This window comes from Strix uralensis, chromosome 9 (assembly GCF_047716275.1).
Source record: "Strix uralensis isolate ZFMK-TIS-50842 chromosome 9, bStrUra1, whole genome shotgun sequence".
In the NCBI taxonomy this organism is placed as follows: Eukaryota; Metazoa; Chordata; class Aves; order Strigiformes; family Strigidae; genus Strix; species Strix uralensis.
In genome coordinates, this window is record NC_133980.1 from 5,194,383 (window position 1) to 5,220,437 (window position 26,055).

Below are 26,055 nucleotides of genomic sequence, written 5' to 3' on the forward strand. Positions count from 1 at the left end.
CCAAACAGCCGTAAGGGAATCTGAGGGAGGAAAAATAAAGCTACTGTCTCATTTGGGGTGCCTTTCCTAGATGGTTGGACTGTAAGTGGAGTACTGTCGGCCTTCTTGTTCAAAAGAAAAAAAAAATCCAGAAGTAGAACTTGTTAGACTTGGTTCTTGAGAGCCTCTAAGACCCGACTTCACCTCCTGTGTCTAGGCATTGTCCCTCCTTCCATAGTGAAATCAGGTCAACATCTTCATGGCAAGACCAACACACATGATAGTGAGCTTATTCAGAGTGCTGTACAGGATTGACAACCCTCACTGAAAAATATATGTAAAAAAAATAATCTGTGCCTGATTAAGCTGCTTCTATGGAACTTGGCAGGTTAGACCCTGCTTTTGATCTGTTGAAAGCAGATCTGATACAGTATTTCAATCTCTAGCCTTGAAGCTCTCCCCAGTCAGGCTGCTTTGACTTTCTCAGAAGGGCCACATGGACACCCCTAATTCTGAGCCTTTAGAATCCCCAAATTCTCTAATACCTCAAATTTTCTCTTTCACAGAGCTTGTTTGTTTTGTGTTTTCTTATTTATAGTTTTTACTTTGTGGGGCACATTGTAGCTGTCACAAATAAAAGCACTCCGCCAAATAATTTCTAAAACTTTTTTTTCTAGACAAAAGAAACAAATAGAGAAATTGTGTATGGGTCCTCACAATTGTAGGCCTTGTATTAGTAGTTTTTTTAATAAGACCACCTTTTCTTAATTGTCTAGACATGGATTTAGATGTTTGCTTTAGGCTATTCAAATTTAACTATTTTGGACATGGCTTCTCAGCATCTCTTTTTATTTTTTAATTGGAGCTGAGGGATTATGCTTGAGGAAGCTCAATTAAGACAACTTTGGCTTGCATAATTACCTCAGCAGGTTAGTGACTCAGTGCCAAGCTCCATGAAAGTTTAAAAACACTTGGGATTTAATGGTAGAAATTGTCAATACAAAAGGTTTCACTGTACCACTTTCCTTTCAGGTTTTCTCAAAGCTGCAGGTGTCAAGGGGTCATTTAAAAAACAGAAATAAAGAATCCTGAGGAGCGTGTCTTGCTGTGTGTTGGGGAGCAAGGCTTTAGTATGGTCCAAGCACTTCTTATAGAATGACTCATCTTAGTCACTATATACTAGAAGTTTAAATACCCCAGTATTTTATATATTGTTACTGTGCTTCTTTCTAACGAAATTAACCTCAAAGTTTCCTGTTCCAGAAGGCAATGGCTCCATAATTGACAGATAGTGATAAAATCCCATAATGTTATTACTAAAGTTTGTGCAGATTGAAATATGGATGTTGTTGCACATCTCTGAAACAGATTCAAACAAGCTTAATGATTTTAGATGTGTCTGTAGAATCTCTGTTTGACAAGGTCATATGGTCACATAAGCTAAAGATAAACATTTTTTAGGGATAAACATTTTTGGCAACACAGAAAATGTAAATATATACCCTAATATGAAGGAGTTGACTTGCTGCCTAAATGTAACGCATGTCAGAGCTAGCAGTTACGTGCCTGCCTGCTCTCAAGAGGCATGTATAATTTCACATGATTGTTACCACTTCCAATAACCAAAGTACTTTGTAGATACCTTCATGTACTGCTTGGGCTGTCCACGATAGCCATAACTTAAAACATTTTATGGGCATATAGTTATTCTCCCGTTTCCGTGGGCATATTCTTCTGGCTATAAACAATAATACCTCATGAATTGCATATCTGTTGCTCTGAGAATTGGTACTTTTGTTTACTTCCTGTCACCTTCAGGCAGGCTCTCCTGTATCTCAGCTCCATGTGTAAGCATGCCCATGTGGGTTGTGTAAGTAGACCCTTTATAGTACTTGGTAGGATGTAGATTTCCCGTTTAGATGCTTGATTACAGCGGTTAGTCTTTGCACTGCTGTCCCCTGAATACCTGCCTGTTTTCACTTGTTAGAAGAAATTATTTTCCAGGTTAAGTCAACTCAGGCTATAGCCATGTTTTATAGTATGCTGTCTGGCACTCCCTGTGCTGGAGGGAGAGTGACTGAGGGACTCGGAGGGAAGGGATGATGAACAAAGTAAGCGACTGAGGGAAGTGTCACATTAACTCTGTGGGATTTTTCTAGAGGTAAAACCACAAGGTTCCAGGGAGGTACGGAGGTATTTTCTAGAGGTAAAACCACAATTTTTGTTCCAGTAATGGTAGCTGGAGACGCAATTTTTGCCCAATCTTTAAATAAAAATCTGAGCAGTTGGATTCCTGGAAAAAGCAGAAAGAATTGAAAAAACGAGTCTTATATTGTTCTGCAGTACAAACTGATGGAGTGGGTTTGTAAGAATCTTGAGATTTGTGGTAGCAGCCACGGTCCCCTGTTGTTGCAGGGCAGCATGCCCGAGGCAAGCCTAAACCAGTCCAGGAGCTCCTTACGGCTGTGTACCTCCCTCGCATATCCTTCAGGGTAGCCATGACAACCACCGCCTGGTCCTGGTGATCTTGCTAACTGCTCCGTGTATCTCCTCTGCTCAGCTGGTGGTCACTGCTTTCATTTTGGAAGGAGAGTTGTCTTGATTTTCTAAATCATTATTACTAGTTATGCAGTCCCTCCCTCTTTGATATTATATTGCTTGATCTGATTGCCAAGAACAAATCATCTGGAGGAAAGCTGCCTCTGGCAATTGTCATGTTTACTAACTGGCAAAGCAGTAGTAGCTGAGTTTCACCAAACTTGTATCCTTTCATAATTAATCTGTCACAAACTTGATACAGTTTTGGTTGGGTTTGAGGGGAAAGAGGAAGCACCCAGCTCCTACCTAGATACAGAAATAGTGGGTTTTTCCTCTGACCAGCAGGACTTGTTCCCTAAGTAAATTCATCTATCACTTTATAAAATTGTTCTGCCAGACTTATGTCTGTTCCTGCAGATGTTCTTCTTTACAGGAGAGAATGTAATCAGTCCTGTTGCTTTTCTTTTATACACTGATCAGAAGGAATCAGCAGTTTTTCTTGTTTGTGCTTCCCACACCTTTGGTGTTTAGCTTGCATGTAGCCAAGAGCAATCTTTAAGGCAACTAATCTTAGTTTAGTCGCTGTGTGCTGAGGTACTAAGGCAATATATCTTAGCTTTATTTTGTAGCTTTTTAAAGCCATAAATGAGTTTCTTCATAAAACCCACAGTCTGTAAAGGTGTAAAAGACAAGGAAATTATAACCCCTTTTTTCAACCTGTCTGGCATGCACAAGGTACTAGAATGCAACCCTTAATTGAAATTTTTGGCACTTTCCTACACTGAGTCCAATTCTTGCTGTTTAAAAATTCACGGTACTTCATGTCTGTGAACTCAGTTTGAGTTTGTTGATATGATATCTCTCAAAGTATCTTGGTTTACAGAGGATGCTTGCCCCTTTTGCATTTTTCTGAAAGCATATGTAATGAACTGAATAGTTCAGAGTTTGTGGGTGTGAGGGGGCGATGTTGTTCTACTTCCTCTTAGTCATTCCAGCCTTATGCTTGGCGAAAGGCAAGAGCTGTAGTTAATCAGTCCTGTATTCTAGCCTAGGAATGTTTTCCTTCAAACGTTATTAACACTGGTGTTCCTTCTGCCTGTGTACAGGAGTGCATCTGTGCTGGCCACAGGACAAACAAACAGGAATGCTGCCCTTAGACTGAGCTGCTTGTGACCTGTTGTAGAAATGTGGTGGGCTGAATTTCAGGACTGATGAAATCTTTGCAGAAGGTTTCTGACATTTTAAATGAAAAAGTTTCCTGGGAATTGAACTAGTCATGACCTCAATGCAAGTACCTGCTGAATGACATATAGCTGGGATCTCTTTTTTTATTAAGTGATGTGTGAAGGAAGTGACAAAAATAAGAAAAAATCAGAGGGAGGAGTGCCTTTCATTTAAGTTGTCTTCAAGAAACTCTTAAACCCTGTATAGAACAGTGTCCACAGGCAAAAGAAACCACCAGACAAAACATATGTGTCTCTGTACCCAGAGCAGAAACACCAGGAGAGTCCTGTAGGAATGTCGAACTGAGTGGAGTTGGTGAAATAAAGAAGCGTGTGTATGTTAGAGAAGCCGATTTGCATTGAAGTTGTGGTATAAGTCACCAAATAACACCTGCATGGGTATAACCGTGCAATCATCTCTCATCTGGACGAACAGGTGTTTCTCAGGTTTTTGAAGCAATACTGCATTCTTTAGTGTTCTGTCACTGCCTTTTTTCCCTGAGAAAAGTTGCAAGCAATAACAAAACCAATGCTCTGACAAACCTCTGTAGCAGACGATGATTTGTGATACACGGTTGTTTTTCATGTAAAGGCTATTGCAAGGAGAGTGTTTGTCTAGTTGCACTGATTCTTTGACTGCCTGGTAGGAGAGAGTGGTGTTCATGCATCAATTAAGATAAAATAAAACTTAAATTCTGTCTGAGACTGGCCCTCAAAGGAGAAATTAATATCTTTGATATTAACATCTGTGTGATTGAGGAGTGAAAGTAATTTTAACAGCTTTTTTTTCATTCATATAGGTAGTGGATAAATGCAAAACACATACACTGACATATAAAACTGATCACTCCTTAATTTTAAGCATTGTTCAGTGTGGACTTTGCTTCCTTTTCAGCTGATACAGTATTATTTAACTAGATTTTGTTGATGCAGAACAGCAGTGACAGACTGTACAACTGATGACCCTGAGGAAGAGTCTAAAAAGACCAACTAAAAAGTTTGAGGATAGTCATGGGAATTGTTTAACTTTCTGGACATACATTACGTAATGTTCAGCTTAATTTCCTTCACTTCAAGTATGTTTGTGAATAGGGTACAGTCAATTTTAAAAATGTTCTCCATACTGCTGTGGGAACAAAACAAGAGTGCCCTCGACCCTTACTGAAGAGGGATGATGAGAACACGCTGCACCATAAGAAGTGCTCAGCTGTTCGTTGGATCAAGACCTGCATGAAGAGGCATGAGGAAGCATAAAACCAAAAGTAATATAGCCTAAAGTAAGGCAGAATCAGAGAAGCAGTAACTGTTATGACTGGAATGATAATTAAGAGCTGGATTCCCAGTTGTCAGTAGAACAGTGTACGCTTGTACCAGAAGCGCAAGAAGAATTGGACTGAAGTGTTCACCACAGACATCTCGGATTAGATGGATAAGGATTGATTAGATGTCTGTTCTGTTTTACAGCCTTCCCCCCACTGCCCATCACCCACAGATCTTCAGGTTGCTTTAAAACATCTTCCCTTGCATTGCACTCTTATTCATACATTGTGAGAGCAACAGTTTTGCAAATAACTTGAGAGCACTGCTAGAAAAAGAGCTGGTCGCATCCTCTGCCCGTTCCTGGGTGCTCATTCCTGCCTCCCTGGCTCTCTCCCTTTCCCCTGGATGTGTGTTTGGGAACTTCACTGTGAACTCTATTAGAAAACCTCTCTAGACTAAAAGTGATGTGGAAGAGGCAAGGCGGAAATCTAAATTGTTTGTCTAATCCACATCTACTGGGAACTTTAATTCTGCACAGCTTAACCTCTCACATTGCCATCAGTGGGGTTTAAGCATGTATTTGAAAACTGAGTTTGTTTGGTGCTTTGTTTTGTAAGAGCATTTCAGTATAAATTTTCTTTGTTCCCATCTATGTACTTACTCTATTTTCTGTCCAACTAAATAATTACAAATATTATAACTTGATTATGAGGAGCTCTTCCAGAGTGGTCAGGAAGAACAATGACTTTGATTTGTATGTAATTTGTTTTTTTGGCATTGTCTGATACCAGTTATTTCAATAGCATTCAAATAGTCTAACCTGCATGTGAAGCACTTTGTTAAGATGTATAAATTTCCCTCTTCCTTTCCCCCTGAAATTATTTAAGCCTGTCTGGCAATAGCATGTATGACAAAGATCAGTGATGGACTGCTGAATAGCTGCCTCGGCAACTAAAAGGCTGGAGAAATTTCCTTTTTTTGAAACTGAAGATTATCTTATGTCTTGTTATAATGTTGTCAGGTCTCAAAGTGAGCTCAAACAGTTCTCGATACAGGGGGGGAGAAGCTGAGCTACCTGCATAATTGCATCTGGATTGAACAACGCAACTCATTTGCTTAGATTAGGATGTGACATTTCCCAGATTTGCAGGTCAGTTTAAAAGCCACGATGATGCTTTGGGTTCATCCCCAACAAAAGAAAGATGAGCTTCTGCTTATTTTTTGAGTACCGTTTTTGACAGCGCCATAGACCTCCTGTGTGACGTGTTTATAAGCTTTTCTTGCCTTGTACAGCTTTTAGGATGAGAGACTAATACCTGGGCTCAGTCTAGCCCAGGGATGTGCTGAATGAAGTCTGATGTTATGTAGCACTGGGGGAGAGGAGTGCTCTGTTTTTTTAAAATAAAAAAAATTTAGAATGCCCATGATCACAAGGAAAACAGAGAATCCCAGTTGTTTTCTATAACAGAAACCTTAATATCCTTAAGTCAATACTTAATAAATTATTAATTTAAATTTAAAAACAAATGGGCAGGTTAAAAAAAATTACTATTAAGAAAAGCAGTTATTGGGGAAATTGTGTGGTATGTTGATAATGTTTTGGACCATAAAAATACTGTCTCAGTCTTTATGAAATAAATAGCAATGGTCATGGCTCAGACTGGAGGGTTTTCCATTGGGCAGCAGTGAAGTGCTGGATGGTTTTATAAGTGTACTGAAATATGTAGTCATCAAGTAATAAGCACAATATGAAGCTGGTGCTTTAGGCTTATATGACTTATTCTGTGCCATTCTTAAATAGAATGAGAGTCTTTGGTGGAGGTTTTTGATATCTTGCTAAGAACTGGAGAAAGATTGATCAGGTAGGCCAGAGAGATGAGGGGATGCCAGCATAGAGGAGGACTTATTAGAAATTGAGAAATGAGGCATATTTCTTACATATATGGAAACAATCATCAGGAAGGAGACATGAGGCAGGGGAGAAGCAAGGCTTTAGCTACCATGTCACACTAAGAGCCTGTCCTTTTCCCCTGAAGTGTGTGTGATTGCTGCACTGGTTCATCTATTTAATTTTCTCAGGGCAAAAATAAACAAAAGGCTGATCCGTGTCTAGGGGACAGGAAGGATCTTAACTAGTGACTGCATCAGTTGCTGCCAAGGCACGTACGTGTACCCTGTTGCTTTTTATATTTCCTCAGCTAGAAAATGTGAGTAATAATGCTTAAATTATGTATCATTCAGTGTTGTGCGAGTTAATTAGATAATGCTACATAGTCCTTTGAAGATGAAATGCATAATATAAATGTTGTATAAAGCTCACTAAGGGTCTCTGTGTCAGGTATATAGAAACCCATGGTAACTGCAGACACAGGAGAGCTGGGAAGCATAAGGCAGAAGCACTTGGGCTGGCTGCATGCAAATTGACTTCAGTCGAGCAACAGAATAAATAGCACATTCACACAAATTTGTCCCATGCTGACAAGCCCTGAAGACTGGCACAACAACATGTAAACGCTTCTGGACTAAAGCTTTTAGTCTTGTGCTGTCTAACCTGCTGCTTCAGGAATCTTTGCTTTGTTATGTGTTAAGAGAGATTGCAAGCGGCAAAGAGAAGGAATTGAAATGGGGGTTCTGTTGTATTCCTGACCCAAGCCACTTGGCAGCAGTGGGTCAGATGCCAAGGTAGCATGAAGTTTAAAGGAAAAAATGGGAGGATGGAGACAGATATACACTGCTCCAGGAGCTAAAATTTTAATACCAGTAGTTGTGTGATGTGCTAAACTGGGACAGGGTGAGAACTGTTGCTTACTGAAGCATTTTAGCAAAGCTTGGAGGGTGGATTAGTCAAAAGCATTAGTGCTAACCCTTTTTTCTATTTAGTTTTACTCTCGTTTCCCCTGTTGGATCTTTCTCACTGCTGTGTACAGTAACTTTACCCTCTGAGCAGGTGGTGTCTCTTAGCTAGCATAAGTACCCACCTCTTCACCATTATTTACTAACAAAAGGGATTTCATTTGGTAACTAAAGCATGATTTATTTTTCTTTCAAAGAAGTTTTGGCTGCCTGCCATGTGTTTTGCAACTGAGCAACATCATGGTCAGTTTCGTTTGTCACCAGTGTCAGCAAGCTCTCTTACAGTGCTTGAAATAGTTTTACCAGTTTGGGGCTTAGAGTGACTTAGATAAGTTGCATCTTACTGGAAGGTCAGATGAAAGAAATGGATTTGTGGGTCTCCTTGGTGAAAAAGTACAGAAATACAGACCAATTCCAGATCAGCATTGCTTAACAACGACAACAGCAACATCAAAAAGTTAAAGTAGGAGAGGTGTTGCTATGTCTTTGAGGTCTTTTTCTGTAGAAACCGTGTTTTGTTAATCTATGGCTGAAAGATTTCAAAAACATGTAGTTACATAATGAAGTAGGTTATTTTTTTGAAAATAGATCATTACTGCAGTTTGAACAGTATATGTATTAGTGTCTCCTCCAAATAACTGAGTTGTGCATTGAACTCTGACTATTTTTTTTTTCCACACAGAATTAAGACTAAATAGTTTACTATTCTTTTTTCTCTCAAGTTGAATCTTTTATTTCTTAAACAAGGTTAACTTATTTTCTCTAAAATTTATCTTGCAGATCTTAGAATCTCAAGACATGTATTTCCTTGGACTGTTGTCTTTGCTTGTTTTGCAAAGCAAAGCCTTCAAGACAAATTTTCCTGATGAAACCATTGCTGAGCTTTCTGTGAATGTTTACAATCAGCTGCGAGCTGCGAGGGAAGATGAGAATATTCTTTTCTCTCCTCTGAGCATCGCAATAGCCATGGGAATGGTAGAGCTTGGAGCCCATGGAACCACTTTGAAAGAAATTCGACATGCCTTGGGTTTTGACAGCTTAAAAAATGGTAAGACTGTTTAGTCATGTTTTACTATGGGGGTTTTTGTCTTAAAGAAACAGATGGCAATGCCTGAGCAACGATGGAAGTGGCCCGGTCCTGTCCCTGGGTTATTAATCACTAGGCTCCTTGGCACCCCGTTTGGTGGGGTGAAGCATGCTTGGGCAAATTCTGCATGAACTGAGGGATGCCAACACACAACCCTGGCTCGGGCACCTGAATATTAAGCAATTGCAGCTAACTGTAGATCTTGGTTTCAGTCTGCAAAATAAGCTTGCCTTTGCCTCTAGAGTTATAAGAAGATTTTTAGGAACATTCTTTTTAGGGATTATAATGAAACCTGAAAAGGGAAGTGGTAGTTTTAGCAATATTGCTTATAAGAAAGTATGAAAATCTTAGTAATTTAACTGAAAATGGTCTCTTTGACACAACTTGCTTGGTTCTTTCAGGTAGAACCTGTAGGTTCCTCACCCTAATTCTATGGCGTTAATGTTCTGTCTGCATTGCCTAATGTCATATACAGATATACAAGCTAATTTAGGAAATACACGCATCTTGGCTGTTTCAGCCCGATACACCATGTGTTCCCATCAGCCTTTCTGAGAACAGGATTCATTTCTTTAGCAGAGAACAGCTCTACCACACCGTCCCGTTTGTAGGGTGGAATGAGCGAAGTCAAACATCCGATGTAGTGCTGTGCTGGGGAGTGCAAGCACACCCTGCTAGTGTCAGCAGCTGTACCATGGCTGCGAATGGAGGGGATGAGTGACTGGCAAAAAATTACTTTGAAGAGGCAATCTCTATGAATTTTGATATCAGAGTAATTTGTTTGACACCTGAATGAAATTTCTTACTTGAACAACATACTTAAGTCTTCAGTGAAAGGATCTTGGGAAGGAATTCCTGAATACAGTGTTGAAGATGTGCTTAACAGACTACAGCACGTATTTAGTTCTACAGTTTGTCTCTAAAACATTGATAAATTATCCCTTAGCTGTAATTGAAGAACTTAAACAGTTGATTTGAGCTGGGCCGTTCACTGTTCTTGCATATGAGTGGTAGTCAGTGAAAGTACTCCAGTGATTTCTGCTTGGAATATATCATTACATTCAATTTTTCAGTTGCTTTTTATTTTTAAATTAGAAATTTCAGCTTCAGGTAGGTGATGCAACAGTACAAGCTTCCTATCTTAAAGCAGACTACTTTAATCCTACTCAGGATTCCTCATTACACAAGCAAATGATTCTATACTACCCCATGCAGGATCCTGGGGAATTCTAGACCTGTTTTTTGCAGAGAGAAGTCTGTGGGGAAGTCCTTAGCTTTAAAACTTGAAGTTCATTTTTCCTTAAACAGCTGGCTTTTGGGATGTAATGAAAATTCTGTTAAGGATTTGTGGTGGCAAGACATACAAGTGTGACTTGTAAGAATATTTTTTTTTTTAATTACTCTTTTGATGTTGAAAAGATTAACATCGATAGCTTTGTGATGGGATCCAAATGTCTCGTTAATTATGCTAATTATAGATAGTAGGAAAAAATAAGCTCTAAATAATATGTTCAGCCTTGTAGATTGTTCTTTCAAATATGAAGGTGTATGTGTAGGTTTAGAAACAAGTTTATTAAAAATTTTTTTCTTTTTTTGCATAAAATGTCTTTGTGAATTTCCAGCAGGAGAAGAACATAGAATAACTTTCTTTTCTGAAACACTGAAGTTGTTTTTCTTCCCACAGGTGAAGAGTTTACCTTCTTGAAGGACCTTTCTGATATGGCAACTACTGAAGAAAGCCATTATGTTCTGAATATTGCTAACTCTCTCTATGTGCAGAATGGATTTCATATCAGTGACAAGTTTCTGCAGTTGGTGAAAAAATACTTTAAAGCTGAAGTAGAGAATATAGATTTCAGCCAAAGTGCAGCTGTAGCTACCCACATCAATAAGTGGGTGGAGAATCATACAAATAGTAAGTCCACATGATTCTTTTATATACTTCCTGCAGTAAGTGTTTGTGTTTCCAAAGTTATACAGTGTTGTTGAATTGTTGCCTTGGTTTTTATCTGTTCCGTCTGAGATTAAAGTATCGCCTTCCATGAAAAGAATTCTAGTATCAACTCTTTGAAATTACGGTTTTTTTCCTCTGCAGAAATGATCTGTCTTAAGTAATATTAGCCATTGCTAATCATATAGTAGTATCTGAATATTTTTTTCCCTGTTTTACTATATTAAAAGTATCTGTAACATTTATCAAAGGAGAATGTTTTGGTGGTAGGCATTTTAGTAGTATTTTAATACTGATTTTGGTATGAAACTTTTTTTTAAAATAGATAAGTACTATTGTTAACTGCAGAAAAGTTGTCTACCAAGGGGTTATTGACTTATGCTTTGGATGTGTGGAGTATCGCTGGTTCTCAGAGTTACAAGGTACTGAGAAATAGAATACCAAGGAATACAAAAGATAGCTTTGAACCACAAAATCAGACCCTGTAATGTAATCTTTTCCAGTGTGAGGAAACTAGATAGCATGTTGAGAGGGTAGCTGATTTTAGGAAGACTGTCAACAGAGTTTCACAACAAAAATTTGCAGCAGGGGAGTAAGCAGAAAACTACTGTTGTAAATATGCATATGCAGATCGGTGTGATGTAGTGCTTGCTTCGCTTGTGGAATCCCAAAGATGTGACACTTTCTGAATACATGCAGAATCTCAAGTCATGGGAGTGAACTTAGTCCCCCGTTGTAGGGATCAAAGCATAATCTCATTCTAGTTCATCTGGCACACTCTGAAGGTTGATATTTTAAGAGTAACTTGACAGGGGCCTCGCTCGAACATCAGTTATACCATTGTAAATCTGAAGGTATCGGAATCCTGTGTAAGGTATTAACACATCACCATGTAGTCTGAGCACTTAACAATCCATAATGCTGTATGGAAATGTATGGCACCAAAGTGGAAAAACACCTCATATAATACATGTATTATATTCTGGAAATGATCTGTTTTTTCCAAGGGAAAATGGCAGTTATTATATTCATAATAAATTCTGCGCTTTATCTCAAGCTACAGAAATAGAGGGAATGGCAGTGATGCAGCAGATTGCAGAGTGTTTTCAGAGAAACGTGGTATCTGTCTGAAGGAAAAGTAAAATTCTCTTTCTTTCAGAACGAACAGCAAGTTCTCCTGCTTAACACCTGCCACGTGTGCTGACCAGGCTCGTAACTGTTGCCCTGGAAGGAGCTGTGCAGAGCTAACAAAGGCAGCTGTGGGTCTCTTAGTAGGTTGCGATAGTAACAGCCCCTCAGCCCAGTCTCTGACCACTAGATCTCATCGTCTCCTGCTTGCCAGCTCTGACGGAAGAGGCTCATTTTCTCATTAGGAGAGGGGTACAAGACAGGCAGGTTTCCAATTCCAGAGTGTTAAGCATGATGGGAGGCTCGGAGCAGAAAACAACTGTCAAAGGTTTCTCTGGCCAGAAAAATTCTTAACATTAGTGTATTTAACAAGATGTGGCTGAAAAATAGAAGGGAATATGATGTACCAAATAGAAATAGAAAATCTGGAAGTGTATTCCTTCTTAATTTTTTCTTTTTTTTTTTTTCCAACCATGGAGAACGAGTGTGGCAGTATTGGTCACATCTCATTGCTAAGAACCTTCTAGATAAAATGAAATACAAACAGCAACCCAGAAGAAGTACTGCCCTATGATACACAAATTTCACACCAGTTAGTCAGTGTCATATGCTCCAGAAAGCAGAATTAATTTGTATTTTAAACCATGGATCAAGAAGTAATAATTAGACTGAGGAATGTGTTTATTTTAACACCTTGCATTGCAATGTTGGTTAAAAATAGAACTGAGCGAGAAAGCTATCTGAAGTAGACTGTAATTCTTCAAAAATAGTGACAAATCTGGTCAGTGCACCAAATTTAACCAACTCAGAATTATTTTGCTGAAAAGCAAGCCATTTAAGATGAGCTAAAGCAGGTAACAGACTGTATTCTGATGTAAATGACTTATTTAGGAGTAGGAGCAAAGCAGCTGCCATGCTCAGCTGACATACCTCCCATGAATAGAGCAGATGCTAGATGTTTTTCTTCTCTTTTGCTTTTCAAGAGCTAATGTCAGTGGAACAAATGCTGTGAATTTATGTGTTTTTTTATGATTAATCCTTACTTTGAAGTCAGTAGGACATTACTGAAACTGAATGCTTCCTTCAAAATTGGCCCAGGTGGAGTTCCAATGGGTATACTTACACACTTTAAATTAAGCACCCATTTAAGTGCTGCTTTGGATTGGAGCCAAAGTTTGTAGAAGTTGTGACCTTAAGACAATAGTGCTGAGCTGTGTTACAGCACCAGTGTAAACATTCCTTATGTGACCCCTTTTCCACTCGGTTTCGTTGGGGGTTATATTTAAATAGTGATCAAGAAACAATTGACTAACATGTACTTGATGGAAGGGTTTACGTACCTACACTGTGATTTAGGTTTACAAAACACTGGCAGTTTAATTTGAGATTTGATGAAACATCTGAATTGGAAATTATATGTTAGCACAGCTTTTTATTTTCTTGCATTTTTCAAGCTGTCTTAAGTTTTGATTTAATGCTCAATTTGACATGCAGACTGACAGTCGGTTTTCTTCTTAGATATGATCAAAGATTTTGTGTCTTCAAGAGATTTTGGTGCTCTAACCCATTTGGCTCTCATCAACGCAATCTATTTCAAAGGCAACTGGAAATCACAGTTCAGACCTGAAAACACAAGAACTTTTTCTTTCACTAAAGATGATGAAAGTGAGGTCCAGATTCCAATGATGTACCAGCAGGGAGAGTTTTACTATGGTGAGTTGGACCATTAGCAATTTAAAGCCAGTAAGTCTCTTCCCTTACTAGGTTTGCGGTAGCAATACTCATTTTTGTTTGCTCTTTCACCTAGAGTTTTAAATGTGGTGTTTGAAGGGACTCTGATTTTGATGTCTTCTTGTAATGTGTGTGCTTGTGTGTTATAACTAGATAGCAACGTTTATAATGACCTTGATTACTTTTCTACCTACGTGTCTGTTGCCACATGGTTGATTTCAGGATGTTTATCCATATATCTAATCTCTTTACAACTTTCGAGCTAGTCCTGATTGTCACTAAAATATTTTCTTTGTGCTGTGGTAAATATTAAAATGAATAATGTTTGCTCATTACTGTTGTAATATCCTTAGAAAGGTAAAATAGGCTTCTTTGAACAGCAGAACTACTTGAGCTTGAACTCCAAGTGGGTTCTACAGTGTCTAGCATTGGCAGTATTTCACTCTCATCACTGAAAAATTATCTCTCCTGAATAAAAAAATCTTTGCTCATTTCCATGAAAGGTTTGGCAGCCTTAACAACTTTTAGACTTCTCTCTGTCTAACCAGTGGGAGTTAGGTAATAGGTTCAGAAGTGTGATTATCTACAAACTGTGTGATCACGTAAGCTTGTTTTCTTTAAGAAAGCAGTTGTAAGCCTCAAATCCTGTACTGAAGAAACTAATATCAGTTATACAGAATAGAATAAACAAAATCATTTTTAGTTCCAGTATCTAGTAAATACTGCCTAGTATTAGCCTTCTGGTTTTCCCCTATCCCCAGTGAAGACAGAAGAAAATAGAATACTTCTAATAGCTTTTTTGTTGTTGATTTTCTTTTGTAGGAGAGTTCAGTGATGGTTCCAACGAAGCAGGCGGTATCTATCAAGTTCTGGAAATACCATATGAGGGGGATGAGATCAGTATGATGATCGTTCTCTCCAGACAGGAAGTTCCACTCGTAACATTGGAACCACTGGTCAAAGCCTCATTGATTAATGAATGGGCTAATTCTGTAAAGAAGCAAAAAGTGGAAGTGTATTTACCAAGGTGAGAATATGCTCCCATGTTAGCAGAAGGGGAAAGACTGCATTTAAATTGATCTGAGTAGCAGAGTAGGTAAAACTTGAACCTCTCGATCAAGTCTGCAGTTATGTAGCACCCACGTGAAGTTTGCTCTGACAGGAAAGCCCAGGGGGTGTGCAGTGGTTGAGCAGCAGATGAGCACTGCATTTGCATCCCTTTCATATGTAAGCTCCAGAAAGGAGAACTTCGTCATCAGGAATATATCCACTCTGAATGATGTTCAGAGTATTGCACAACGCGTTATGGATGAGTTCCATTTAGACAGGAGCCATAGAAATGTTGCAAGTCTGAATTAACAAAGGCTTAAATGTTTCCTTTAGGTCCTAATTAAATTTCTATGTGCTGCTAATTTAAAAAGTTCTAATGGTGTGTGTCTGTGTAGATACAAAGAGTCGAGCTTCGAGAGGTAATTCCAGTCAATTTGTGTCTTCTGTCTTTTTTCTTAGTTGTAATAAGTGCTGGTTTCTTTTTCCTTAGAGGAGCAATAGAATAACAAGACATTACTACTAGAAGGGACGAAACTTCTGTTAGTTCATTTGTAGACATAAGTTGTGTGTGCTCAGTGGCATATTTGCTCACATATACCACTTGGTTATCTTTCCTAGAATTCTGTTTTATCTACCTTCAAATATTTTTCATGCTTGCCCTACACTTGACTTAGTAACAGTTGTTTACTACTAAATGTCACTAATAATGTATAGTTGGATGATGATGTCCTTCAAGTGATTCATACTGATTTCATTGAAGTGTTTATATAACAACATGGCAGAAGTTTGTTGTGGATCACTCACTTATTCTACTTTTGTGGCACTGTGCAGTGGGTATACAGCAGCAGAAAAAATAAACTGTAGTGAATCCTTTTAATCATTAAAATAGTTCCTTGTTTTCAGGTGCCTTTGAGATTTGAGTTTGTTATATTTCACATGTAAAGAGGAGGACAAGAATCCCTGCCGTTTATCAGGTTCCTTTCCAAAGAAAAGACTTTCAAGAAGCTAACTGCAGCTGAGCACAATAAAACAAGGCTAGCCAGGATAAATCAGATTGAGATGGACTGGTGCTGTCAGCATGCCCTGATTCCAACTCGAGATGGAATTCCACTTCTCTTTAAAGCCATTACACTTGGAGTCAGAGTGGCGAGGGAACAGAAGCTTTTGGGGGCTATTTCTCTCTGTCCCATAGTAAGAGTTCCTTTCTTTAAGTAGTATTTCCTTTCAAGAAGCAGGGAGAGCAGCAAAGAGCTGCATTGCAGGTTTTAAACAAATTGAACCTACTGTACACCATTCCTGTGATTTTGTTTGTTTGTTTTTCTCTTGGCACTTCAGGTCCCAGGAGCTTTAGTATTAACAGTCCACTAAGATGCATTTCTCCTAGGCTATCTCTCCTGCAGGCTTGGGCAAAGCTTACCTAGATGTTAATGAGAAGTAAAATATGAGGATTCTTGCATCCCTTAAGTCTTCCTTTTATAACTGGAGCGTTTCACAGCCTGTGGGTCAGGTGCTGAAGTTGGACATCTTCTCTCAGAGTCTAGAGTGCGAGATCCACAACTGAAGTCTCTCTCTCTCTCCACTGATTATACAGGGAATCTGTGAAAACTTGCTTCCAAATTTAAGAATTAGGTATCTAAAGTTAAATACATGAATGTCATTGAGAACATATTCATTATGTTTATGACTTGAGTTAAGTTTATAGAGGTAGTTTTGGGGTTTGTATGCTCTTAACCAAAACCAGAGACTCCAGGATTCTCTGTAGCCAGGTTCTCAGACATGAGTTTGAGACCTAGGTTTTGTGTGGTCATGAAATGTCCTTATTTATTCCGTCCTCAGGCTAGTTGCTGTGCCTGTCTCTCTTAGATAAGAACCTCAAAGAACTTGGTAAATACTTGTGAATTAAGGCTATACAAAAGTAAAACAGGTACAACCAGGTGCTGATTACCTTCAGTATTTTCAGACTATAACAGATAACTATCATGAGCCTGAAATTCCATATAGTAATACTGCAGTTTCTTACAAAAATTCCAAAGATTGATTGCATACTCCCAAGGTGTTGGATTTCCATTAGGGATTCAGAGGTGATATACAGGATTTTATCAATGCTCTAAATAAACACTTCATAAATATTTTATGCTCTGACTCAGAAAGACATGTTATGAAATGTGGCCTGCGGGCTCTGTCCTCTGAGAAATTGAAAGCAGCAGTGGAATAAAATTAAATTTTTATATCCTGAAAGATGCTATCCAATTATAAAGTGAACATTTTTAAAACTTATTGTTGTGGTTTAACCCCAGCCAGCAATTAAAGCACCATGCAGCTGCTTGCTCACTCTCCCCCCCACTGGTGGGACGGAGGAGAGAATCGGAGGAAAAAAAAGTAAAACTCATGGGTTGAGATAAAGACAGTTTAATAGGACAGAAAAGGAAGAGAAAATAATAACAGAATATACAAAACAAGTGATGCACAATACAGTTGCTTACCACCCGCTGACTGATGCCCGGCCAATCCCCAAGCCATGGTGCCCCCCGGCCAGCTCCCCCCAGTTTCTATACTGGGTATGACATCGTATGGTGTGGAAGAGCCCTTTGGGTCAGCTGTCCCGGCTGCGTCCCCTCCCAGCCTCTTGTGCATCCCCAGCCTCTGCTGGCAGGGCAGGATGAAAAGCTGAAAAATCCTTAACTGTTGCTAAGCAGTGTTTATACTAAAACATCAGTGGGTTATCAACATTATTCTCATTCTAAATCTGAAACACAGCACTATAGCAGCTACTAGGAAGAAAATTAACTTTATTCCAGCTGATACCAGGACATTTACACATTTGTAATAGGACCTGAATGACTAGCCAAAGCAGAGTTAATCACAACTTCCCAATTTCTGTCTGCATTATCTGTGTGCAAATGAAATTGTGTATTATTCCTCTTAATAGCAAAGGAGAGATTTGTACAGAATAGTTAAATTATACTTTCTCATTTTCATTTTCAAATCATTGTTTCCAGCTTAACCCAGACTAAAGTGATCAACATTTTAATCCACTTTTTGCATAGGAGTGAAACAGACCATGAATCTAATTTACAAAGCTGTCTCTCTAACATAAATTATTTGAAGAGCATAGGAGGAGCTAGTACCTAATAACAGTGCTACAGCCTGCAGATCTCTTCTTAAGGATTGTTCCAGTATGCCCAGCTCTCTATAATAATGTTCTTTCTTTTTTGTGCATTTAAAATACCTTTAAAATACTTAGAAGGTGTTGAAATGGTAAGGGTTTTTTAGCTGAAGGTTGTTTTCTCTCAAAAAAAGAAACTAAATCCAAACAAAACAACACCAAACAAAAAGAAAAAAACAGACATCCTGCCTTTTTTAACATGTTTGAGTCCCCTTTTCATGAGGAGTAGGCCAGTGCTGATTGTTCTTGAGATACAGTCACAGAAGAGGCATAAAACTGTCCCACTGAAATACATACTCAGCCAACTTTTGCAGCTCTGCTTTTAGCCATGGGTAGAAGGACCTTGCCAGAGAAAGAACCATAACCTGCTTTGCTTTACCTGGTCAGAGCAGCTGGGTTTTTTTGGTTTTGCTGTTATTGGGGTTTTTTTGTTGCTTGCTTGTTTGTTTTCAGGCTATTAAATCATGCAGACTGGTTCTAGCACCTCAGGACAACCTAGCTGAAATTCCAACCAAAACGTTGGATTTGATATCACCTGGCAGCTTTGTATTGTAGGCTGCTTGCTGGGTTAAAATAGTGATTCAGATCCTGAGGGCTTGTCCTCCAAGCAAGAATATTGTTGTTTGAAGCAATAGAGCCATTCCTTTGTTTGCTTTGTTCTGCAGAATTTAATGTATTAGAACCAATCTGAAAGCCTGGTATTTCTTGCTTTGGTTCATTCAGAACTCTTAGTAATTTTTGAAATTATAGCCTTTGGGATGAATCACACTAGGCTGTAGTTATACAACAGAAGTGAACTAGAAAGTGTACCCTAATCCTTCTTGATTCTGTGGATCAGGACTTCACGAAAAGACTTCAATTCTAAGGACTTCACAAAAAAATTCAGCATTTCAGAAGGGTTGCACAGCATCATGAAAGATGAAGCTATCTTTTTTTCTATCTTCTGTAAAATAGAAGAAACATGGCCTGGTATGGTATGTTAAAGTTAATGCTCTGTACAAAGCCTAAAGGTTCACATACATAGCTAAGGAGACTGGATTTTAATCTAATCATTAATCTAATGCTTGTGTAAGTTTTAAATTCTAAGAAAATATCATAATTCTCTGCTAAACTCTCCAGAGAACTACTTGTTAGTTTCTCAGTCTAATTCTACTTCCGAAGCATCTCATTCTGTTCTTCATTTCATGTGGGAGAGATCCAAAGACGGTGGAAATCAAGGGAAGTTCAGCTATTTGGACTGCATTTTACATGTAGGAAGTAGAGAGTCTTTAGAAATGAACGTTGTAAAAATAAATACAGAGCTAACTCACATCTTCACTTCTTGATTTTGGCTAGCAGATGACAGGCAGAGTCACTATCCCTTATTAATATCTTTCTGCTCAGTAGCTTTCTGAGGTGGTCTAGAGAAGCATATATCCATGAACATGTGTGTTGGTGAACCTTCTAGAATGGCTTAAGTACAGAAGCTCTCCTCTGGACCCAACAGACCAGCCGTTCTGTTCTGGTCCTATGGTGAAAATACCTCATCTTTTCTTCAGTGTCTGTTTCTTGGATTTCCCTCTGTGGTTTTTAATGCTCCTGGTTGCAACTACTCCATGACTTCTGATACTGAAGTATTGAAATTGATTTTTCATTGTATTTTTAGCATCAGAAACACCTAAAAGGTTGTGGGGAAAAAAAAAAAAATGACCATCTGGTTCATTATATGTGACAAACACTGCAAATAACCATGTGTCAGGGCTAGTATCATATAGCTTGGTGTTTCCAAATTCTGAAGGTACAGCAAATGCCTGGCTTGGGAAATGAGATTTAAATTCTCTCCTGTATTCTAGGTTGTCAGCTTTGATTTTGAATACCTACATCACTGTCTATAAGGAATGCAAAGAAATCTGAATATGACTGGAGGATAACTCATACCGAATGTTTACTTTGGATTACGTAGCCTGAAATTAAATTTCAAAAAGCCCCCCCATTATTTTTCAAAAGAGACTAATTCTGATGTCAGCTAAATATTTGAAATATCATTACTAGCTTATCTGTAACTCTCCCTGCTCTTCAGAGCATGTGAGAAAGGAGGGGGAGATACTATTTTTAATAGTGGGTTAGGGTGGGTTTTTACCATATGACAAAGCTAAAAGGGGAGAAGGGAAGTAATTAGTTTTATTTTTGTAAGGGGATACTTTGGTATTTATAGAGCTGATGTGGTATTTTTGGTCTACCGTATTTTTGTCATAAAAGCAGGAACTCACTTCTGTAGATACTGTAGAGACCTTCACTCATCCACTTGCTAAGTATTTGCCTTTACAGAGGTTTCAGTCAGGTATAGCCTATATCCAGTAGTTAAGTGACTGCTACTATTCTTCACGTAGGTATTTTTTTATCAATATAACCAATTAACTTGTGTGCATTTTCTTTTTTCAGATGCATATTCAGCTGAGGCTTTACAGGTTTGGGTTGGGGTTTTTCAAAAACATCCCCCAAACCTTTTGATTAGGATGCAGAAGTATCTTTTGTCATGCTTTCTTTCTGGGTCATAATTCATCACGTAGCAGATAAGTGTATTTTCTGTCTAGTGGTCCAGAGACTTAAACCCACCTGATTTCCATTTATATATTACAGTGATTCTCTGCAGTTGGAAAAAAATGTGCTTTTTTGCAGTTATTTTTCTTATTTGTGACCTCAGATTAGGCTTTTCATGCAGACTTTTCTTGCTACTGTCCTGATATTCCTTACTAGTTTGACATTGCTAGTTAATAGCTAAATTGTCTTGAAAGCTTGATAATTTAGTACTAACTGTGGTGAAATAAAAGCCAAAAAGGGGAAAACACACCATTCTGAAATTTTTATAAAACACATTTTAATGTTCATTTGCTTTTTTTTCTGGATGTTTGTAAGGTAGGTACAGTTGGACATATTTTTCAAAATGTTATAAAATAGTTTTAATATAGAAGGAAATATTTCTGAATTTTCCCTCTGGGTTTAGTCAATGTGCACAGACAGAACTTCTGTACTGTTTAACTCTAGCATTAGGAATCAAGTCTCAGGTCATCTTTCTTAGGGTTTTTACTAAAGTCTCTAAAACAGACCTGGGCCTACTTTACAAGTGAGTAGGGAGAGTAAAACTGGTCTGTAGTTTTGGAGCCTAGAAGCCAGGGAAATTTGAATGAGCAACTTGTAGATTTGTTTCTTATCTTAAAGGTAAAATTATACATCAGGTCTTGTGAGCATCCTGCCACTGTAGTTTTTGACCAGTGTGAGTGTCCACAGCTTTCTAAGAGGAGAAGAGAGCTAACAGGACACATTTCCATCTCCTAAAATACTATTGGCTCTTTTCAGGTAATCTCTTTTTTTTTCTTTTTTTTTTTTAACAAATGCTGCCACACTGATGCAGAATATGCCAGAACACCATGAGAGGCTTCCTCTAGTACATAAATCATTGTTGGCCTCTTTGGATTCTTTTGAGAACTGCCAAAACAATAAAATCACAACAATCAGTTCTTGTGTTTTTATTCCAGGCATATCCTGGAATTCATCTGGACAGGGCACATGAACACTTGAGATGCTACCAGTGATTTATGGATCCTGAGCTATCTCCAGATCTTATTTTAACTTGCATAAAATTCTTCTCTGGGTCATGGCTAATATCTATCCCATCATAGATTTTTGGCTTCTAATGGCATTTCTAAGTTCATTATGAATGTAGATTGTGTATTGGACTTTTCTCATTCTGTGTAAATGTTGTAAGTGAGGAAGATCCACTTGACTCTTATCCAGTTGTCTTTTGATGTCCACATTATTCTTTTTCAAGCTGCCAAGGCTTGTATGTGCTGAGGTACTGTACATCTTGGCTCCTCATCAGCTGTTCTCTGCTCAGAGTTCTGGGCTATGATGCTTTCTTCTGAAAAGATTGTGTTCTTCCAAGTAGCTGAGGAGTTTTAATCCTGAAAAAGGAAACTGCACAGAAGCACATATTTTATTTGGTTCCAGCACAGGTAAGACCCATCACTAAGGACTGCAGTGGAATTGCAGTTGTTTCTAACTGAATGGCTCGCTGGAAAAACTGTAACACCACCTCATGGGCTATATATTTTGTGTTGTACAGTTATAACCAGTCACTGTCAGCATAATGTAAATCAGTAATAATTTGTTTGATCATTCTATAGAGAACCCATAACTCACCCATAACAAACATTTATAATTAGTCTCTTGTGGTTGTCTGTAGACTTCTGTTATTTTCTAGTCAGGGCTGCCATTCTTATTATTGTTCTGATATATTTCTTTTTCTCCAGCTGTCCAGTCTGTTTCTGGCCATACATAAAGGACTTGAGTCTTTTTTCCTCTTACTGACAACAGGCATAACTTTTATAATGTTTGAAAAGCGGTCTTTGTAAATGGAACAAGCCTTTGCCCTTAAATCTTGCCCTTGGGATAAATCTCAATTTGTCCTTCCAGCATAGTAACATAGCCCAGAACACGGCTTTGCAAGCTAACCCTGAAATCCTGCCAGGTTGTACTCACATGGGCACTTGTGCTAACAACTATTTGTTTTCTCTTTTCTTTACTCACAATCGAAACCCAATTAAAATTTTGCCACCAGAGTAATCGGAAGCTGAGTCAGAAATACTTTATATTCCTGTTCATAACTGCTGGCCTTTGCTCATACTGTCTAAACAAAAATGGAGTATCTTTCTTACTTTCCTACTCCTCCTTTGCCAACAGCTGTCTGTGAAGTTTGTGCTGTCCTTTGCCTTATTTGATATTCTATTCTAGTATGTGTACAGTTAAATTCAGTTTTTATAGTAAACCTTTTGTATAAAAAGTAAGCATTTACATTAGCTACTGCATAATTTTGCACTGAGGTTTTATGGTCAGGGACTGTGCATACTATTAGCATATTTTTGATTGCTTCTGCATTAGAAAAAAAATTCCAGCTGTGAGAATAATTTGTTTGTAAGCATTTTTGTAGAAGGTGTCACTATATTATACTGCCAGCACAGAGTCTCCTACTTTACATTATTTACTTTGGTGTTTCAATTGTCATTACCTAGAAATTTTAACATTCTAATAACAATAAGTACTGCTTATATCTGGGCTTTTTGTAATTTTCTCTTACATTCTCCAGGTTCACAGTGGAACAGGAAATCGATCTGAAAGATGTCTGGAGAGGTCTGGGAATTACAGAGCTATTCAGCAGCAGTGCTGACCTCACTGCCATGTCCGGTAAGAGGTTCTTGTGTTGTTTCTCAGGGTATATGAGGAGGTACTAAAATCACTTAAAGAGAGCCAAAAAGCTCTTCAGAGTGGTTTTATGGAACAAAACCCCAAACCTACTAAGCAATTTTTTGATCCTTTGTGATTTTTGCATAATGTAAGAGTGTGCTCACTGTGGGAGCAGGTGGGGCAGGGGAGAAATCCATCAGAGAGGGGGTGTGTGGGGTGGGGGATTTTTGACCTGGGAAAGTTCACTCTGAGTAATTCAGAAGGGGGTCTCATTAGAAATGTAGAGAAAGTGTAATACTCTGCAAGAGACAGAGCCACATGAGAGCAATATATGGCTTCAGTGCCTTGATGTTGCCATCATCAGGGATGCGGGAGTCGCACAACAAGGGTGTTGTCGTTTTTTGCCTCCTGAGGCTATTTGTTCACAGCATTAAGAGCGTTAAGCTGTTGTACAGTTCGTCATCTCCCCAGATACCTGCTGTATAGAAGCAGTGTAGGAAAGGAAGAGTTCCAAGATAAAAGCAATTTAGTCACATATGCTGCTTGCCTATTTCAATATGTTGTCAACACTTTCTTTTCAGAACTTGAAATATCCAATACATTTAGAAATTCAGGTGGAAATTAGATATTTATGCTTTTAATACTTCCTAAAAGGTATTGAAGTGGCACAAAAGCTAGTGAGTCATCTTTGCCTGAGAAGTTGTTTCATTTTTGTGTGAAAGTAGCCACACAAGCCCTGTATTTAGCATGGTCTATCCAGACCCGCATTTTGGCAAACCCAGTTATTCTCTATCTAGAAGCATGCACCAGTGTGAGATTGCTGTCATTGTTCTTCTAACATGCTTATATGCTGCTCCCTGTATGGGTTCTTTTGTGCTATGGGTTACTGCCTAATCAGCCAGATAGATCCTTGACTGATGTGAAATACCTGTTTTTAATTGTCTGTCTCTGGAAGCAATCACACCTGTGTGGCTTAATCAAAATAGTTGTAATGAAGGCAAATTTTTCTCTAAAATTTACAGTAGAAATGTTTGCGATTTTCATATCCTTTGATATCCTTTTCATTTTTGCGAAGTTTGAAATACTTTTTATAGTGTATTCCACAGTTTTGATGCTTCCGCTTTTCTGGTGAAATTGTGGGAAAGGCTAGAGTTAGCTAATGTGAAAAGAATTTGAATAAATGAAAAATCCTTCTTTAAAGAAATACCATTTTTCTGAAGAAAAACACCTTCAATTTCTCTGCCACCCCAAAGAAAAGTAAGCTTTGCAATAAATTCTGGTCTATATAGAGAAAAGTATTTACTTGAGGAGTACTAAGGAGAATGGAAAATGCACGGGAGCTTGAACCACAAAGGCAGTGCTTGGCTCTTATTTAATTTCATGTAAAATTCACCTATGTATGGGGGACTAATTCTGTAGTTGAGAGGTTAGCAGAAAGATTGGAACGTGCTTGTGTTTTAATCCATGTGTCTAATGATTTTTTTAATGTTTAATATTTTTGACAGTTGTACTGTACAAAATCAAAATACCATGTTTTGCCTGACTGAATTAACTCCTCTGCCATTTAAAGATTAACTTAAGCAATGTAGAACAGTGTATAGAGAGAATTGCTAAGTTTTACTGTAACATTCTTGCTTTTCACTTAAAAGTGTATGTGCTACCAGGTGATGAAAAGGTCATTTGTAAATTAAGAATAAAAAAGTTTTTGAAGTAATGTTTTTCATGAAAACTCTGCTGTTGATGCGGTGGAGATGGAATTTTAAGTAATTAAAATACAGAATATGTTTCCTATCTCTAATTTCACAATGTAAAATGGGGAGGGAGGAGGAAGGGAGGAAAAAAAAATCATGAAAAAAAATGTTGAAAGCTTGCTTTCACAAATACCTGAACAGTATGTCAGGTAACAGGGAAGTTGAAGCCAGAAGTTTACATGCATCTCAGTGTCACCCCTCTGGAAAATTAGGCATTTCATGAAACCCTAAATGCAGGTATTTGAGCAAAATGTTTGTCTGGACACTTTTAATTTAGGAAGATACAAATCATAAAAGAAATCTAAGGAGATTTTTGAGAATTTCTGTTGCGTTTAAAAATACTGTCCTCCCCCTCTCCTGTTGCTCTTGCTTTTGGATTATTGTCAAGGAAAGCCGTCTGCAATTTCAACAGCAGCCCTAATCCTGTAATCAGATCCAGGCACAGATTGTTGAGTTCAGTGAAATTCTATGTGGGTTTAGTGGATATAAATCAAACTGCAGGATTACAGACTTATTTTTCAATATTTAGATTTTTTTTTTTGCTTTTTGCACTCAATCTGAAAAATGGAAATAGAAGAGTCGGCTTTACCTTCTGGGATAGCTGGATTGTGAGAAACCAAAGAGAAAGTATTAAACCAAATACACATTTTAAATGTTACTTGCTTGCAGAAATTAAGTTCTTGGTCAATTAACACAGGTGAGTAGGAGGACGTTCCTATTTGGCTGTCTAGTTGCATGTATTCAGGCTCTGGCTTTCAGCAAAAGACTGGCAGGTTTTACTCGCATCTCAGACTCCATCAGGTGTTTCAGAATAATCTTGAAACATCTTCTGGTATGTGGGATATTATAATTTACACAGGGCATAAACACACTACTTGAGTATTTTGACACCACCTAGGACTTACCCTTGAACTAATTTCAATAGTAAAATTTCCCTTCTCTTTCAAAAGATTATAATATTTCTTACTGTTGTATAATGCCTTAAATGGCGACTGCTTTTAACCTCAAGGTGACCTGCATTTCAGTGAGCAGTGAAGTGATCTTAATGACTTACTTTCACAGTATAAAGTAGTTAGAAGAGCATCAGTCCAGTAAATAGCTCTTCGATGTCTTGGCTG

At 38.2% G+C, this 26,055-nt stretch overlaps 1 protein-coding gene across 2 annotated transcripts in view; it reads left to right on the top strand.

Annotated features, from left to right (window-relative positions):
• Positions 1-26,055, top strand: part of SERPINI1 (serpin family I member 1) — a 53,842-nt gene that overhangs the window by 18,558 nt on the left and 9,229 nt on the right. For both annotated transcript variants that reach the window (XM_074878460.1, XM_074878461.1), the window contains exons 2-6: positions 8,634-8,901; positions 10,625-10,855; positions 13,538-13,732; positions 14,573-14,777; positions 23,089-23,186. In XM_074878460.1, coding sequence (XP_074734561.1) covers positions 8,652-8,901; positions 10,625-10,855; positions 13,538-13,732; positions 14,573-14,777; positions 23,089-23,186 — 979 coding nt within the window. In that variant the 5' untranslated portion in view covers positions 8,634-8,651. The remainder of the gene's footprint in view (positions 1-8,633; positions 8,902-10,624; positions 10,856-13,537; positions 13,733-14,572; positions 14,778-23,088; positions 23,187-26,055) is intronic.